Source organism: Mustela putorius, unplaced genomic scaffold (assembly GCF_011764305.1).
Source record: "Mustela putorius furo isolate JIRA1106 unplaced genomic scaffold, ASM1176430v1.1 tig00003913_pilon_pilon_pilon, whole genome shotgun sequence".
In the NCBI taxonomy this organism is placed as follows: Eukaryota; Metazoa; Chordata; class Mammalia; order Carnivora; family Mustelidae; genus Mustela; species Mustela putorius.
The window spans coordinates 12,178,738-12,195,552 of record NW_025422060.1 but is presented as its reverse complement, the minus strand read 5'-3'; the positions used below and the strand labels follow the sequence as shown (position 1 = coordinate 12,195,552).

At 36.7% G+C, this 16,815-nt stretch overlaps 1 protein-coding gene across 1 annotated transcript in view; it reads left to right on the top strand.

Annotated features, from left to right (window-relative positions):
- Positions 1-16,815, top strand: part of CUBN (cubilin) — a 261,490-nt gene that overhangs the window by 16,586 nt on the left and 228,089 nt on the right. Inside the window, exons 10-15 of the mRNA XM_004757571.3 lie at positions 535-630; positions 2,759-2,877; positions 3,070-3,256; positions 4,524-4,636; positions 7,251-7,485; positions 15,446-15,627. Of these exons, the coding sequence (XP_004757628.1) occupies positions 535-630; positions 2,759-2,877; positions 3,070-3,256; positions 4,524-4,636; positions 7,251-7,485; positions 15,446-15,627 (932 nt within the window). The remainder of the gene's footprint in view (positions 1-534; positions 631-2,758; positions 2,878-3,069; positions 3,257-4,523; positions 4,637-7,250; positions 7,486-15,445; positions 15,628-16,815) is intronic.

Sequence of the window (16,815 nt, the reverse complement as noted above, 5' to 3'; positions counted from 1 at the left end):
TCTAAACTGAGCGAGTGACTACCCAAGAAGTTCGGGGAGTTCTAAGGGTTATATTGGAACCCTGTATGTTTTATTAATGTGACATAATAGTACTTAGGACTTCTATGATAATTTAACTCTCAGATCATTAAAGTCACTGCAATTAGAAAATGTCAAATTACTTAGTATCAGCACTTTCTAAGTCTACCAGTAGATTCATGGATCTTTTTATTTTTATTTTTTATTTTAGTCAGGAGAAACAACCCAGAACATTGTTTCTGCAATCAGGTTCCCAATTCTTATTTGTTCTTTCCTCTTAATGATAAAAATTTGTGTGTGATGTACATGTGTGATGTATTCTGCATTATCTCCACAGGGTGTTTCACAATTTGTAAAGGGTTGTTGTTTCCCATGTGTATGTGGCTTCATATTTAGCTTTTTTGTTCTGACGATAGAAGATCTCTGGTTGGCCTGGTTTGTGATACGTGGTTCTCAGATTGGGATTCTTCAGTATTCTTAATGTTGTGTGTTATGCTCTGCTCTTGCTGTTGTCAGGGTACCAAGGCGATGGAAGAGTGTGCACACCCATTGACATCTGCTCCATCAATAATGGAGGCTGCCACCCGGACGCGTCATGCTCCTCGGTTCTCGGTGATGACTCTCCCTCTGGTTTGGGGTATCTTAATAGGACCCTCTAAAACAAATCAACATTTTAAAAACAAAATCCCCTACCTTCAAAATTCTTATTTTGATTTTCAAACCAAAAAGTAAGCCTTGTTTTAAAACTATACATTGGATTTTTTAATGTGATAGACTAAGCTCTTCTCTGGTCTGGCCTAACCCAGCAATTATTTCCCAAGATAATCGAGCCAGCTAATTAATGTATGACTGTATTTCAGAAAATGGCAAGGAGAAAGGGAGGAAGGACCGACCACCTGTCATCTCCCTTTAAAAACGCTTTCTTTTCTATGCCGTTGGCCAGGATTGAGACCTGTTGCTAACCTTGTCTGCAAGGGAGGCTGGGAAATGTAGTTTATTTCAGGTGCTTGTGCCCCCAGTTAAAATAAACAATTCACTACTAAAGAATGGAAAACTAGATGTAGGGTGATAGTCAACAGTGTCTGCAATGCTGTGTAAGAGAAGTTTTACCTCCTATAATTTAAATAATATGTGTTGCTAAATTGTCTCCCAGAAATGTATCAATTTATACTGACCAACAGTGCATGAAAGTATACATGTATCCCACCCTTCACAATAATGGATACTATTGTTATTTTTCATTTTGGTCAATTTTATAGGCAAAAATTGTCTTCCCGTTGTTCTAATTTTGACCATATCAAAATTCATTTTTGAACTCTAATAGTTAATACCTTATTTTATTTTTAAGGATTTTATTTGTTTGACATAGAGAGAGAGCACAACAAAGGGAGAGAGGCAGAGGGAGAGGGAGGAGTAGACTCCCCACTAAACAGGGAGCCCAGTGTGGGTGGGGCTGGATCCCAGGACGCTGGGATCATGACCTGAGCTGAAGGCAGATGCTTAACTGCCTGAGCTACCCAGACACCCCAGTAGTTATACGTTTTACATATTTATTGGCTTTATTTTTTTTCTATTTGTTCATATCCTTTGTTCATCTGCTTTCTCATTGATTTATAAAATTTCACTATGTGCTAAGGATATTATCTCGTTATCTGTGTAATGTTTTACGTATATTTCCCCTGGCACATTGTTTTTATTTTAATTTTGTGGTGGTATTTTCTATTTAGAAGTTTAAAATTTCTATGTAGTCAAAAAGATAAATCTTTTCTTGTAGGATTTTCTCCTCTTGGAATTAGGCCTTTCCTACAGAACTCAAGTGCTTGCTCTTTTGTACTTTCATTTATTTTTAACATTAAGATCTTTGATCTTTTGGCATCAAATATTGCTTGATATTTTTGCCCAAATGCATGGCTCCAACTTCATTTATTGAATAGCATATCATATCTCTTGCTATTTCCAAATGCCACTTTTATTTTTACTGAAGTAATATATCTATATACATATGTAAAAAATACAAACATGATATATTTATGTGTATAATATATAGAGATAATTTACATATATATAAATTACGTAATTTATTACATATATAAAATACATAATTTATATATAAATTACACACATGCATATACATACCTATGTATATGTATGTATGTACTGTGACTATTAAATGTTTTTAAAATAATTAACAGCATACTGAAATAGTTAGGAGCATGGATTCTAGAAAAATACTGCTTGGATTTTGATTTTCTCCTTGGTTCCACCATATTCTAGCTGCGTGTCCTTTGTCAAGGCATTTAATCTTTCTGTGCTTTATCCTCACCTATAAACAGGGATTAAAATAGTACCTATTTATAGTCCATATTGGTACAGTGTTTGCAACAGATACCATCTTCATGAGAAAACCCTTTTCTGCTGTCAACCCCTCCATGAGAAACTCCCCTTTCTCTTGGTGCACCTCACACTTGTCCACAACTCAGAACCATTACAAATGGACTGACAGCACCAGTACCAATTTGTATATAAAGTATTGGAAACGCATAATGCCTTTCTTATTTTTTAAGATAAGAATTAGAAAAAGATTCTATTATTTTTCTCTTCATGCCTGGTGTTTCTGCCCCGAGAGATAGGCAGACTTGACTTTGGCATTTTCTTATCTTAGACAACAGAGCCTGAGTTTTGTTACTGGGTTTGAATTGAGGAGTTCTGTATTTATACTTCCATTTTGATTTCTAAACAGGTTCCTTACCTCTCTGCACTTGTCTCCCGGGGTTTACCGGAAATGGTTATGGGCCAAATGGATGTGTGCAACTCAGTAACATTTGCCAGAGCCACCCCTGTTTAAATGGGCAGTGCATTGTGAGTCCTTTATTCTTCCTTCCTTAGCAATTACCGTTTCAATGAATCATTGCAAGTTAGGCTACCAGAAGATGTTCATGCCTCAACAGCTGCTATGTACATCATTTAACACTAATTTTCTTTGCTATTTGAGTTGATTAACGTTTATTGTCTATTCATTTGTTTTATGACGCTATGTTTTTCTTTCCTTAGGAAACAGTCTCCAGTTATCTTTGTAAGTGTGAATCAGGTTGGGCTGGCATCAACTGTACAGAAAATATAAACGAGTGTCTGAGCAACCCCTGCTTGAATGGGGGAACTTGTGTGGATGGCATTAATGCTTTCAGCTGTGAATGCACACGTTCTTGGACTGGACTCCTCTGTCAGATTCCCCAGCAAGGTACACTCGGCATTCCTTTGCTCACAGATGCTCACAGCATGAGAGGATCATCCCTTAATGAGTCCCGCTTCAGATTTTTCTACTTTCTTGTCATGTGGTTCAAGTGCTTACAACTAAGCCTTCCCTTGCAGCAGTAGTCTAGAATTTACAAGGTAAATATTTATCTCAGTTGTAGCCAGAAGAACCTTCCTTCAAAGGAAGAATAAAATTAGTATTTGCCATTTTTATTATGTCTGTCCTGAAAACAAAATGTGCTAAGGTAGTGTAGTTCTTTAGGGAGAGTTTTCTCTACAGCAGCTGTATCATTTCCCTTTAACATTGCACTAAGTCGTGTCAGTTTCCTGCTCTAGAAAACACAGTCATTCCCCATTGCCCACCAGTTAAATAAAGATTGGGACTGTTTTTCAATTATTCTCTATAACCAGGACTTACCCCATCCAGTTAACCTTGTTTTTCACTAGTTCCCTAATAATATTCCCTTTCCAAGCCAGACGTCTTTTCTTATCACCTGATCCCATGTACCACCTTGCTGTGTTCTTTTATTTGGGATATTTTTCTCCTTAGACATCTCTAAATCTCCTTTGCTTTGCATCCGAATGTATCTGTTCCTCAGGAGTACTTCACCTTCAAGCCTCAGTCTTCTTCATCAAGCCTCTTCTGACTACTCCAGCCCCCTCGTATAACTCTTGATTCAGAATCAGCACATTTATTGAGACTTTACTATGTGTTGAGGAGGCTGGTAGATGCTATGAAGACATGAGCACAAAATAACTATCTCCACATGTTATCTGTCTATCTTCTGGTTGAGGAGATGAGTCTAATACAAAATGACAGAGAGGAGATAAGAACTAAAGATTGGGACTAAGCTGTGTGGGGGCCAAGACACAGAGGCAGAGAGAATGGGAGTCAGAGAGAACAAGAAGAGGCAGGCAACAAGAAGAGATCAAGAGGGATCTCGGGGTGATCAGTGTGACTCTGGGCAGACCAGTATTTGAAGGGTAGTAGGTGCAGGAGTGAGAGACCACGGTGTCAAGAAGCATGGCTCATGGTGGTCATAAGGAGATACCAAGCGGACTTCCAACAACCGGGGGACTTAGAAGGGTGTCCAACGAGAAGGGGGACGGGGAGAAGAAAGAATGGCAGGGCATTTGTCTCCGGCATTAATCACTCAGACTTCTCCAATAATTCAGCAGCAGTGTTAAAGCTGCCTAGACTCTTCCTTTGCAGAGTTGCTGTAAAGCAGAAATCATCTTCTTTCTCTTGGCAGTTTGTGGAGGGTCCCTCTCAGGGATGAATGGAAGTTTCAGTTATGCGGGCCCTGACGTTGGTTACGTACATGATGTCAACTGCTTCTGGGTTATCCGAACTGAAGAGGGAAAGGTAAATGCAGGATCTCCTGCCCAAACGTGGATCTGTATCCGTGAATATGCAATATGAGTACATATTACATAAAATACCTATGGTGCTAATCCAACCATTATATATTGAGGGCCTGCTAGGTGTCAAGCTTTGGGCTAGATATTTTGTGCACTTTTCTCAAACATTATAGTAAGTCTTTGAAATAGGTGATCGTGTCCTCATGTTATAGATGAGATCATGGAAATGAAGAGAAGCTAAGTCTTTTTTAAAAAATACTTTTAAACTGGTAATTAGACCAGTTGGATTTCAAAGTCGTTTGTCTGATTGCCAACTCTACATTTTGTTCAGTAGGGATAATTCTCTGTAGGGATTGGCCTGCTGCAAGCCTGGAATTTGTAAAGTCATGTTGTTCCTGAGAGAGTCCTGTTTGAAGATGACCCCTCAGTGTTTTGTTAATTATTATGCAAAATGGGGACACTATGAAGATGGTTTTCTTGTCAGAGCCTTCTCTGTGCCATTGTGCTGTTAACTGCTTTACATACATAGTGTCATTGTATTTTAACTCTTGTAACCCTACCCTGAAAGATAAGAATTATTATTATCATTTTAAGTTTGTGGACAGGGAGCCTGGAGCAGCTGAGGAATTTGTCCAAGGTCACATGGTTTGTAAGTGGTGTGCCCCGGACCCAAGCCCAGGCCTTTTGACTGACTCCAGTGACTCTGAATGGCTGCATGAACACTCTTCAAATTAAGATCTGACCCTGAGGTTTTTAGTGCTTTTATCCCCAGCATTCATTACTCAGACTTTTCCAAATATTTATTTCTCAGCCAACTCCTAGACTCATTAAAATGAAGTTTGTATGTCTGAATAGATAAGGTTTTCCCTTGAAATTCTGTAAACTTTTTCCAGCAAACTAATGTTACTGGGGTCATTGTACAATGGTCACCACACAGTTTTTCCCTGGAGATGGGAGGATTCTTTGGGGCCTGGTGGCCCCACAATAGCATCAACTCCAAAATCGATTTCCCAGTGGGTATGTTGTGTGAATTTCCTTCCTCCCATTAAGTGTTCATGAATTCTATTTCCTGGCATTGAAAACATTTTTCTTTCAAGAAAAGTCATTTGTGAAAAAAATTTAATACTTTTATTATTGATTTGTAAAAAAAAAGACAATTTTCTTGATTATTGTGATTTTGCATCTTCTTATTTCCACAATTTACATAATATAGTATTTTATAGGAATTTCATAGAAATCAGAGTAGTTCTATTCATGAACACTTATTTGATTTTTATTGAAATTACTTCAAGGACAAAAATGATGCAATGTTAGATAACAAATCTTAAAACTATCCTCATACAGAATTTCAAAAATATCCTGATATCCTTTCTCATTAGCTAAATGCTGTTGTGGTTTTTAGATCATAATGAGAATCAAATCCAACAGCCTCCTTTTAGTAGTTTAGCTCTTTTAAGTGATGTTATCCATACAAAATCTTTTTTATTTTATTAATTATATTATAATATTTAAGTTTGTACAGTCTAACATTTTAACTTGGAAATGTATTTTTGTGTTTATGCTCTTCTACCTGGATGCTCAGAATCTTTTAGATTACTTTTTCCCTATCTTCCACTCTTGGTATTACTCATCTCTTAATGACATCCAACGATTGAGGTCTTGCTGACCTTATACACACACACATACCTACTCAGTCTATACCTAAGGTTGTCAGTGTGCTAGTATCTTGTTGAGAAGTACAGAGAACCCTCAGGAATCAGCATCCCTAGTTGTGGGGAGGCAGTCAGTAAACATTTGTGGGTATGCTACACATATAAGGTATTCAGGTGGCTGGGAAATAAATTGTTGTGAATGGTAATATTAGTCAATTACATTTAACTCAAGGTAGATTTAAATTGTTGTGAATGGTAATATTAGTCAATTACATTTAACTCAAGGTAGATTTTTCAAATGTCCAATGTGTTTTACTGATGTGGGAGCATTGTCAGCTATACATTTGAAGGGCCTATATTTAGTGGACTTCACAGTTTAATGAAATATTGATAAATATATTTCATTAATCTATTCAGTAACAACTCAATGGGTATAAAGTTTCAGTTACATAAGATGTATAAGCTCTAGAGATCTGATGTATAACACTGTACGTGTGGTTAGCAATATGTTATGATGCACTTCAACAGTTGTTAAGACAATGGAGCTCATGTTGTGCTCTTACCACCACAAAAAAGAGAGACACAAGGAAACTCTAGGAGGTGTTGGATATGCCTATTGATGGTGGTGAGGGCATCACAGGTGTTAGCAGTATGTCCAAGAACTCATCAAATCATATATGTTTAGTATGTACAGTTCTTTGTATACCAATTACACCTCAATAAAGTTGTTAAAAATCTATTTCATTAAGATTTTTGATATACTTTTATATTAGCTGGAGCCTAAGCAATTTTTAACACAAGTTATTGAATTTGTAGATTTGTCATATGTATTTGTGGATAATTGGGAAATTACAGGTATGTCTCTTGAAAGGTGACTAAATATGAATGCTTCCTAATTAGTGAGAGAAATGCTTTAGAATTAATATGGAAATGAAAAACAATACATTGTGACCTTTACATTTTCAGGTGCTGCGTATCACTTTCACTTTTTTCCGGTTAGAATCAGTCAGCAATTGTCCACACGAGTTTCTTCAGATTCACGATGGAGAGTCCTCTGCGGCACTCCAGCTTGGAAGATTCTGTGGCTCTGATCTCCCTCATGACTTCCTCAGTAGTGACAATGCCCTCTATTTTCATCTCCATTCTGAACATTTCAGAAGTGAGAGGGGCTTTACAATAAGATGGGAAACGCAGCAACCAGGTATGTAAACATGAAGAAAAATCAAGCAAAATCTTGAAATCATTAAGTTTTCCTTTTTAGTGTTAGACTTGTTGATAACATTAAATGTTTTGAGATCTAGGGATTGTATCATACTTTTATAATTCTTTTAAAATAAATATAAAATGATTTGGAATTCCATTTTGTGTTTAGAGATAACAAAATTTGGATGAATAAGAAAGATTAAAATCCATGAGTCTTAATGGGTCCCTTATGAAATGACCAAACAGCGTTCTTATAAACTCTACTAGTAACTTACTGCAGCGATGTTCTTGAAGAGGTTGTCGTTCCTTCCTTAGTATTCCTTATCTTTTTTTTTTTTTTTAAAGATTTTATTTATTTATTTGACAGAGAGAAATCACAAGTAGATGGAGAGGCAGGCAGAGAGAGAGAGAGGGGGAAGCAGGCTCCCTGCCGAGCAGAGAGCCCGATGCGGGACTCGATCCCAGGACCCTGAGATCATGACCTGAGCTGAAGGCAGCGGCTTAACCCACTGTGCCACCCAGGCGCCCCAGTATTCCTTATCTTAATGACCATTTGATAATTTGTTCTTTCTGTTGTTATTTTGTCTTTTGGGGCTCTACTTTTTTTTTTTTTAGCTTTTTACTGTACAATTTTTAAACAGGTAGAAAGGTAGATAGAACAGTACTGAACCTCCAATTCACTCATAAGTAAATCTGTGCATCTATTTCTGGATTTCCTCAGCTTCTCTATTGGCCTATATATCTGTCCTTGTGCCACATTGGCTTAACTAACTACTGAAGCTTGAAATCTGATTGTGTAAGTCCTGTAACATGGTTCTTTTAAAATATGCTAGATCCTTTACATTTTCCTGTAAGTTTTAGAATCAATTTGTTAATTCTCCCCCCAAATCTGCTGGAATTTTGTTGGTATTGTCTTGAATCTATAATTAACTTGGGAAGAAATGACTTCTTAAATTAGCCCTATCACTTTATGAACACGGACTATCTCTGTATTTCTTTATCTTTTTAATTTATCTTAGCAGTGATTTATAGATTCCAGTGTTTACTCTACATATTTTATTGTTTTTTTCTAGATATTTAATATTTTATACTATATGAAATGGTACTGTTTTTCTAAAATGTCAATTTTATGTGTTATGTGTTGTCATATATAGAAATACGACATATTTTTAAAAAATATTTGATTTTGAATCCAGTCATTGCTAAAATCATTAATTAATTCTAACAGCTTTTTTGGTGGATGCTTTTGGATTTCTCTACATACACAGTTATGTTATCTGTGAGTAAAGAGCGTTTTTCTTTGTTAAGAAACAAAATTTAGTGGAGTAAATTTGAAGATCTAATTGGGTTTATTAAACAGTCCATGAATAGGGCATCATCCCATCTAGCAAACAGAGGGGAGCCCTGAGGAGTTATATGAAATGAGAAGTTTTTATAGGAAGAAGAATAGGGCGAGAAACTATTAGCAAAAGAAAAAGATTGTTCCAGACAAGGTCTTCCCTTAATGGGAAGGGTGAAGGGTCTAATCATACAGATTACCTCATCTTCCTTTGGGGGATGGAGAGAGCCCATGTGGCAGACTCATTGGCCCTAAGTGGAAAATTCCTGACTGACAGATTAAGATTACATTTCTAGGGGAGGCTGAAAGTGCAATTAGATCAGGTATTAAGCCCATGCTGGGGGACTCGGCCTAAGTGATACTGTTTGGGGTCTGTGGTTTTCCTTCTAACATCTTCCTTTCCAATCTTTGTAACTATCATTTCTTTCTTTTCCTTAACGTCTTTATTGCCTGGCTAGGATATCCAGTACCATACCGAACAGAAGTGGTAGAGTGGGCATCATTCTCTCCTTCCCAACCCCATGGGGAAATTGCGTTCAGTATTTAACAGTTGAATATAATGTTTTAGATGTAAGTTTTTGTAGATAACCCTTAGCAGATAAAGGAAGTTCACTGCAAATTACTGTTTCTGTATAACAGATTACCCACAAATTTAGCTTTGTAGAGCATTAATCATTTTATTATATTTCTGATCTTGTGGACCAGGAATTTGGAAAGGGCCCAATTATCATTTGATCTGTCAAGCAGTTACAATTAGATGTTGGCTGAAACTGTAGTCATCTACAGGCTCAACTAGGCTGGAAACCCAAGATGACTCACTCAATCAATGCTGGCTTTTGGATAAGAGTTGAACCAGACTATTGACTTGAATGCCTCCACGTAGCCCCTCTCTGATGGTGGTCTTAGGGTAGTGGATCTTCTTTCATGGCACTTGGTCTATCTTAGAGCAAGCCTTACAACAGACCCAGGCAGATGCTGCATGGATTTTTCGGACCCACCTTTGGAAGTCATACTGTCATAGTCATACTATTTCTGCCATACTTTTATTTGGTTAAAGCACTCATAAGCCCACCCAGATTCAAGGGGAGGAGACACAGATCCCACCTCAATGGAAGAAGTGTCAAAGATTTTATGAATGTTTTTAAGCCATCTCATCTTTTATTCCTAACTTGTCAAGAATTTTTATGATGAATGGATATTGAAATAAATTAAATATGGTTTCACTTATTTGTGGAGTATAACAAAAAGCATGGAGGACATGGGGAGTTAGAGAGAAGGGGGTTGGGGTAAATTAGAAGGGGAGGTGAATCATGAGAGACTATGGACTCTGAAAAACAATCTGAGGGGTTTGAAGTGGCGGCGGGGTGGGAGGTCGGGGTACCAGGTGGTGGGTATTCTAGAGGGCACAGATTGCATGGAGCACTGGGTGTGGTGAAAAAATAATGATACTAAATAAATAAATGAAAAAAAAAAGGAAATATATTAAATAATTTTTCTAAATCTATTGAGATGACTGCATGGTTTTCCTTCTCTGCTTCTGTCATTTTTCCTCTGTCCTCTTCTTCTGGAACTCAGATTATACATATGCTGGAGATTTTGACTATGTCTCATAGCTCTTATACTTTTTAATGTAGTCTTCCCCTGTGTACATGCAGCTGAAGACTCAGCTAAGGGCCCAAGGAAAACTCATATAAATTTTTTGGGTATTATGGCCATGCAGCTGTCTTCACTATAGTACCTTATTCCAAAATCCCAGCTACTCTAGGGGCCCCAAATCCTGAGTTTTGTTTATTTCACCCAGTAGGAGTACTGCTGCTACTTGGACTCCACTGTCCCGCACTGCAGTTTGGGAAAGGCACACAGGGAGAATATATGGGACTCACCGCTTGTGCTTTCTTCCTCTGAAGGATCACAGTCTTTCACTGCTTGCTTCTCAATGCCTGAAGACAATGAAAACTAAAACAAACCATAATTCCTTATTATTACCAAATAGTAACCATTGCTCATATTGATGTGTTACAGAAACTGTTGTTTGGCTTGCATATTGTCCCATGTTCTAGACTTTGCTAGAATGGTTTGATCAAATTGAATTTAATGTTTAGGGGGACAAAAAGGTTCACATTTGGAGGTACTCAATGTCTATTTGCCTCCCTGTCATGACTGCAACATTGATTAGAGTGTTTTGATTTTCTCAGGTTGATCTTTCTATTAGAAAGCTACTCTTTTGCCCTTTCTCTAATGGCCTTAGCAACCCATAGGCTCATTGTTTAGATTAATTGGGGCTTTAAAAATGATGGCAGTTGAATTTTATCTTTTATTCTTTATTTATTATCTGGAATTCTTCAATGGAGTAGGCCTTTCCCATATCAACTATTTGGTTACACTCACATACAGATCGGTCAAGAAAGGTAGGATAGATGCTTGATTCTTCCCCCTATTTTTCTCCAGTATTCAAATTAATTACCTGGTTTCCTAGCTTTCTCCAGAATGAACAATTACTTGTTATTCTTTTTATTTCATGTTGGTTTTAGTACCAAATATGAACTCATATTTTATCATAGTTGATGTATTATAATCTAGTCTAGACTTTTTCTATGTTAAAATGTTCCATATTTGGGCGCCTGGGTGGCTCAGTGGGTTGAGCCGCTGCCTTCGGCTCAGGTCATGGTCCCGGGGTCCTGGGATCGAGTCCCGCATCGGGCTCTCTGCTCTGCGGGGAGCCTGCTTCCTCCTCTCTCTCTCTGTCTGCCTCTCTGCCTGCTTGTGATCTCTCTCTGTCAAGTAAATAAATAAAATCTTTAAAAAAAAAAATAAAAAATAAAAAAAAATAAAAAAAAATAAAATGTTCCATATTTGGCTAGTGGGAAAACTTTCAAGTTAGTTTCTGAGCCTCTTTGACCCTATTCTAGTTACCTTTGGAAACTTCCTTGCTTTCTGCCCTGAAAGATGTTCCAGGTTCTTCCTATGTATTTATTGTGTTGGGACAGGAACCAATTATTTCTCTGAAGAGTTGTACTCCTCTAATGGGAAATGGGATTTAGATTCTATAATCTGGGTAATAGGAGTGGCTATTGCTACTAAATTGAACAAAGTCTATACATCTTTCAGTAGAAGGAACTAGAAATTTTTTTAAAATGCTACTTTTAAAAAAAATGCTATTTTTTAAAAAAAGATTTTATTTATTTACTTGACAAACAGAGATCACAAGTAGGCAGAGAGGCAGGCAGAGAGACGGGGGAAGCAGGCTCCCCACCAAGCAGAGAGCCCGATACGGGGCTGGATCCCAGGACCCCGAGATCATGACCTGAGCTGAAAGTAGAGGCCAAACCCACTGAGCCACTCAGGTGCCCCTAAATATTACTATTTTTTAAGTAGACTCCATACCCAGCATGGAGCTCAGTGTGGGGTTCAAACTCACAACCCTGAAATCAAGACCTGAGCTGAAATCAAGAGTCAGACACTCAACCAACTAAGCCACCCAGGTGCCCCTATTTTTATTAGTTTTAAGGAAAAAGCATATCATGTATTCTTCATGATCTTCCAATATATTTGCATATTGAAATTAAAGTTTTTAAATTTTATATTTATACCTCTTCTCACTTCAAAAAATCCTGGTTCCTAGTGACATCAGCATATTACCTACTTAATCCTACTGTATGAATTTTCAAATTAACAGTATTAATATTATTACTAATAATATGATAACTGAAAGTCATTTAGTATTCCTTGGCTATTCTTTTTTGTGCAATATATGTTGCACTCAAGCTCTGTATTTGAACTTTACAGTGTTTTAAAGCATCTTGGAATATTTCTCTTCTCCATCTTAAACTGTTAGTTCAACAGTTATTTCATTTTGTTTCATTTTGTTTGTGATTTTAAAGATTTCACTTTTTGAATTTTATTGAATTTTACTTTATAATTATGTAAAACATATTCATATTTCCAAAGCCAAATAAAAATTCATAATAAATTTAGAGAAGTCTAACCTTCATCCCTGTCCCTTCTGTCTTGTTCCTTCCTTCTCCCAAAGGAAACAATTTTTATTAGTTTTTGATTTACCCTTCCATTTAAAAAATATAAGCAGATAATCACATATGATCAAGTTTCCCCCAATTTAAAAAAAAATGGTAGCATATAATATGCATTGCTGCTAGTTTGCTTTTTCACTTGAAATATCCTAGAGACTACTCCATAATGGGATCATAGTGTGCATTACATGGATATCTCACTCACTGCCTATTCAGTCAGCCCTCCCTTGATGAACATTTAGCTTGTTTCCAGTCTTTTGGAATTCCAAACTATATTGCAACAGAATCCTTGGGAAGTTGTCTTATTGCATTTTTCCCAGTGTATCTTTGCAATAGATTTCTAAAAGTGTGATTACTTGGTCTAAAAATAAATTTCTGTATTTTTGCTAGACATTGCCATAATCTCTTCTGTAAGAACTGTACTACCTTGTATTCCCATCAGCAATATACGAGAGTGCCTACTTCTCCATGTACCACGGATCATACTGATCATTTGTTTTTGGTATTCTGGATATGTATCATTCTGAGAGGCAAGAAATGGTATCTCAGCAAAGTTTTTACTTGTATGTCCCTTGTTATGAGTGAAACTGAACATCTTTTCCAAGTACAGAGGACTTTTGAATTTTTGCCAGTGAGCTCTTGATGTCTCTCTTTTTAGAAGCTCTTCATATATCAGAGATGTTAATTCTTTGTATTATGTATTGATTTTTTTTTCACGGCACACCATTAACATTTTGGTTTGCTTATGATATTGTAATTTTTTTATCCATATAATAATTTAACTACTAAATTTTAGGCAACTCCTCTTCCTCTGAGCAACTCAGGTGTTTTCTTATTAAGAACAGTGAGAATCATGTAACTAATTTGTTTCATTGCCTTGGCAGCGGGACTTGTCTAAGTAACCTGCATAGCTGTGTAAATTGTATATCATGCATATCAGAAATGTCATCTATTTTATTTTTTTCCAATTTATTTTCACTGCAGCCTAGACTCTTATTTATCATCTCTGTTTTTCAATTTTACAGTAGTATTTCTTTTTAAATTTTTAAATTTAAATTCTAGTTGGTGAACATGCAGTGCAGTACTGATTTCTGGAGTAGAATTTAGTAATTCTTCACTTACATACAACACCCAGGGCTCATCACAAGTGCCCTCCTTAATCCCCATCACCATCTATCCCATCCCCACCCACTCCCTCCATCAACCCTTAGTCCACTGTCTGTTGTTGGGAGTCTTATGGTTATTTTCCCTCTCTCTCCTTTTTTTTTTCCCCTTTTTCCCCCTTTTCCATATGTTCATTTGTTTCCTTTCTTAAATTCTACATGAGTGAAATCATTAGGTATTTGTCTTTTTCTGACTGATTTATTTCAGGTAGCATAATACACCTAGTTCTAGCCACATCGTCGCAAATGGCAAGATTTCATTCTTTTGGATGGCTGAGTAATATTCCATTGTTTATATATACCACATTTTCTTTATCCATTCATCAGTTGATGGACATTTGGGCTCTCTCCATAGTTTGGCTATTGTTGATAATGGTGCTGTAAACATCGGGGCATGTGCCCCTTCGAATCTGTATTTTTTTACCCTTTGGATAAATAACTAGTAATGCAATTGCTGTATTGTAGGATAGTTCTGTGTTTAACTTTCTGTGGAACCTCCATATTATTCTCTAGAGTGGCTGCACCCGTTTGCATTCCCACCAACAGTGCAAAAGGATTCCACTTTCTCTGAATCCTTACCAGCACCTGTTGTTTCTTGTGTAGTTAATTTTAGCCATTGGGACAGTTGTGAGGTGATACCTCGTTGTGGTTTTGAATAGTATTTTACTGATGATGAGTGATGTTGGATAGTATTTCATATAAGCCATCACAGAGTCTTTGTTAAATAAATGTGAATATTAATAAAGAAAAGATTCCTTCAGTCACTGATATACAACTTTAGGGGGTTGGTGGGGGGTAATTAATGAAGTGGTAGCAGCATGGGTGTCACAAAGCCTGGCCCCGCCTCTACCTCACTCCATTCCTGGTCAAGGCAAGTGGCTCAACCACCCATAGACATTTGATTTTATTCACTTATAAAATTAAGAGTTTAATTATATTAGTGTTAAAAAATCCTCTCAAATGAAAATTACATAGCACTTGACTATTCTAATGTATAAAATAATCTGGTTTGTTGAATGACATGGGGTAATAGAAGTTCCAGAACTTTTTAAGAGTTAAGAAGAACTTTTTAAGAACCAGAACTTTTAAAAAGTTATACAGAAGTTAATCTCTTTCAAAGTGAAAAGAAGTGTCTATCATCTCATCCCTCAGACAGTTCAGCACTGTATTTTAAAATCGTATCACCATGTGATAGCTGATAAGCACAGAGCGCAATGCAGGAGTGACTCATTCATTTATCAGCTAATATTCCTAGATTTATAACTGTATCAAACTGGAAAAATGAAAGCCTTGCTTAATTTACGAGGGCATCCCAAATAGCATACAGTTGTTTCAACAAAGCTTGTCTTCTTGCAGTAAGGACTATGATAACTCTACATAAATTATAACTTGTATACAATATAAAGTTATTTTTTCCTCTTATTTTAGAGTGTGGAGGTGTACTGATGGGTACTTATGGTTCGATTAAATCTCCGGGATATCCTGGAAACTATCCTCCAGGAAGAGATTGTGTCTGGAAAGTAATAACCAGTCCTGGGCTCTTGATAACATTTACTTTTGGGACCTTGAGTCTGGAGCACCATGATGATTGCAGCAAAGATTATCTTGAGGTAAACAATCATATTTGGATAGAACATGTCATGACCTGATTGGAACTCAGGGAAATATGGTTTGGTGATACTGTGGATGACTATAATTTTCTAGCAGTAGTTAGATATATTCTTCAATAGGCAGCTGATGTCTTAAGTCTTGTTAATTCCTTATTCTTAATTGTGTCAGCTTGTTGGTTCTTCTAGGTTTTGTTTGAATCTGGGAAACAGACTGCCTTACTGTTCTATGTCATTTCCTGGAGCCCAGTCCCCTAAGGAGGGAATGAAGAATTAACAAAAGAAACAGTAATGGTTATCTTTTCCAATGCAGAATCAAGACTTCAGTTGTCTAGGGTAATTGACCCATTATTTCACAAGCTAACTATAGTGCTCTGTGAAGAAAAATAATAGCAATTGTGTTGAAATTGATTGCTAGTGGGTGAGCTTAGAATATATTGATAACTGTCATTGGGAGAAGAGAAGTCTGTCTGTGCCCCTCCTGCTTAACATTAGTAAAAGATTAAAATACAGAAGAAGAAGAAGAAGAAAAAAAAAAAGGCCTTGAGCTTATGGTTATATCAGAAATGCTGCTCTGCATTTGTAGACTGAAAAGATCATTGAGAAGATTGAGTTCCTATGTTGCTCCTGTCTTGTTTGTCTCCATAAATCTTAGTAGTCCTTGCTGTAGTGATAAAAGACAATATGCTTTTCTAAGTGCATTAGAGAAGAATGGAGTGCTATGGAATTATTCATAAAGGATAGAAAGGTGTGGCTGTCAAACAGGGATCTCTACAAGTTAAAGTCATTAGTAATTTAGCAGTTGTAATGGATTTGAAACCCTTGGGAGTGACTGGAAAAATCTACCTCTCCCTGAAAATTTTCAGCAACATAATCTTTTAAATGTTAACAGTAGCATGGATTTTCCATCAAATTAAAGTTAGAAGTCTGGTTTTTTTTCCACTCCCACATTAATTCCTGAATATACATGTAATAGAAAGTTATCAATCATTCTGATAATATTGAAATGCCTCTCATTTCTCAACGATATTTCGAGGAAGTAGTTAAATATAGGAATAAAATACTGCTATCCCAGAACTTTGCTGCTGATAGAAAAAGTAATTTGAGTGGGCCAAATTGGCCGTGTTAAAATAGCACTGATGTTTGGTGTTCTAGGTAGTACAGAACTTTCAGTTACAACTGAATTATAGA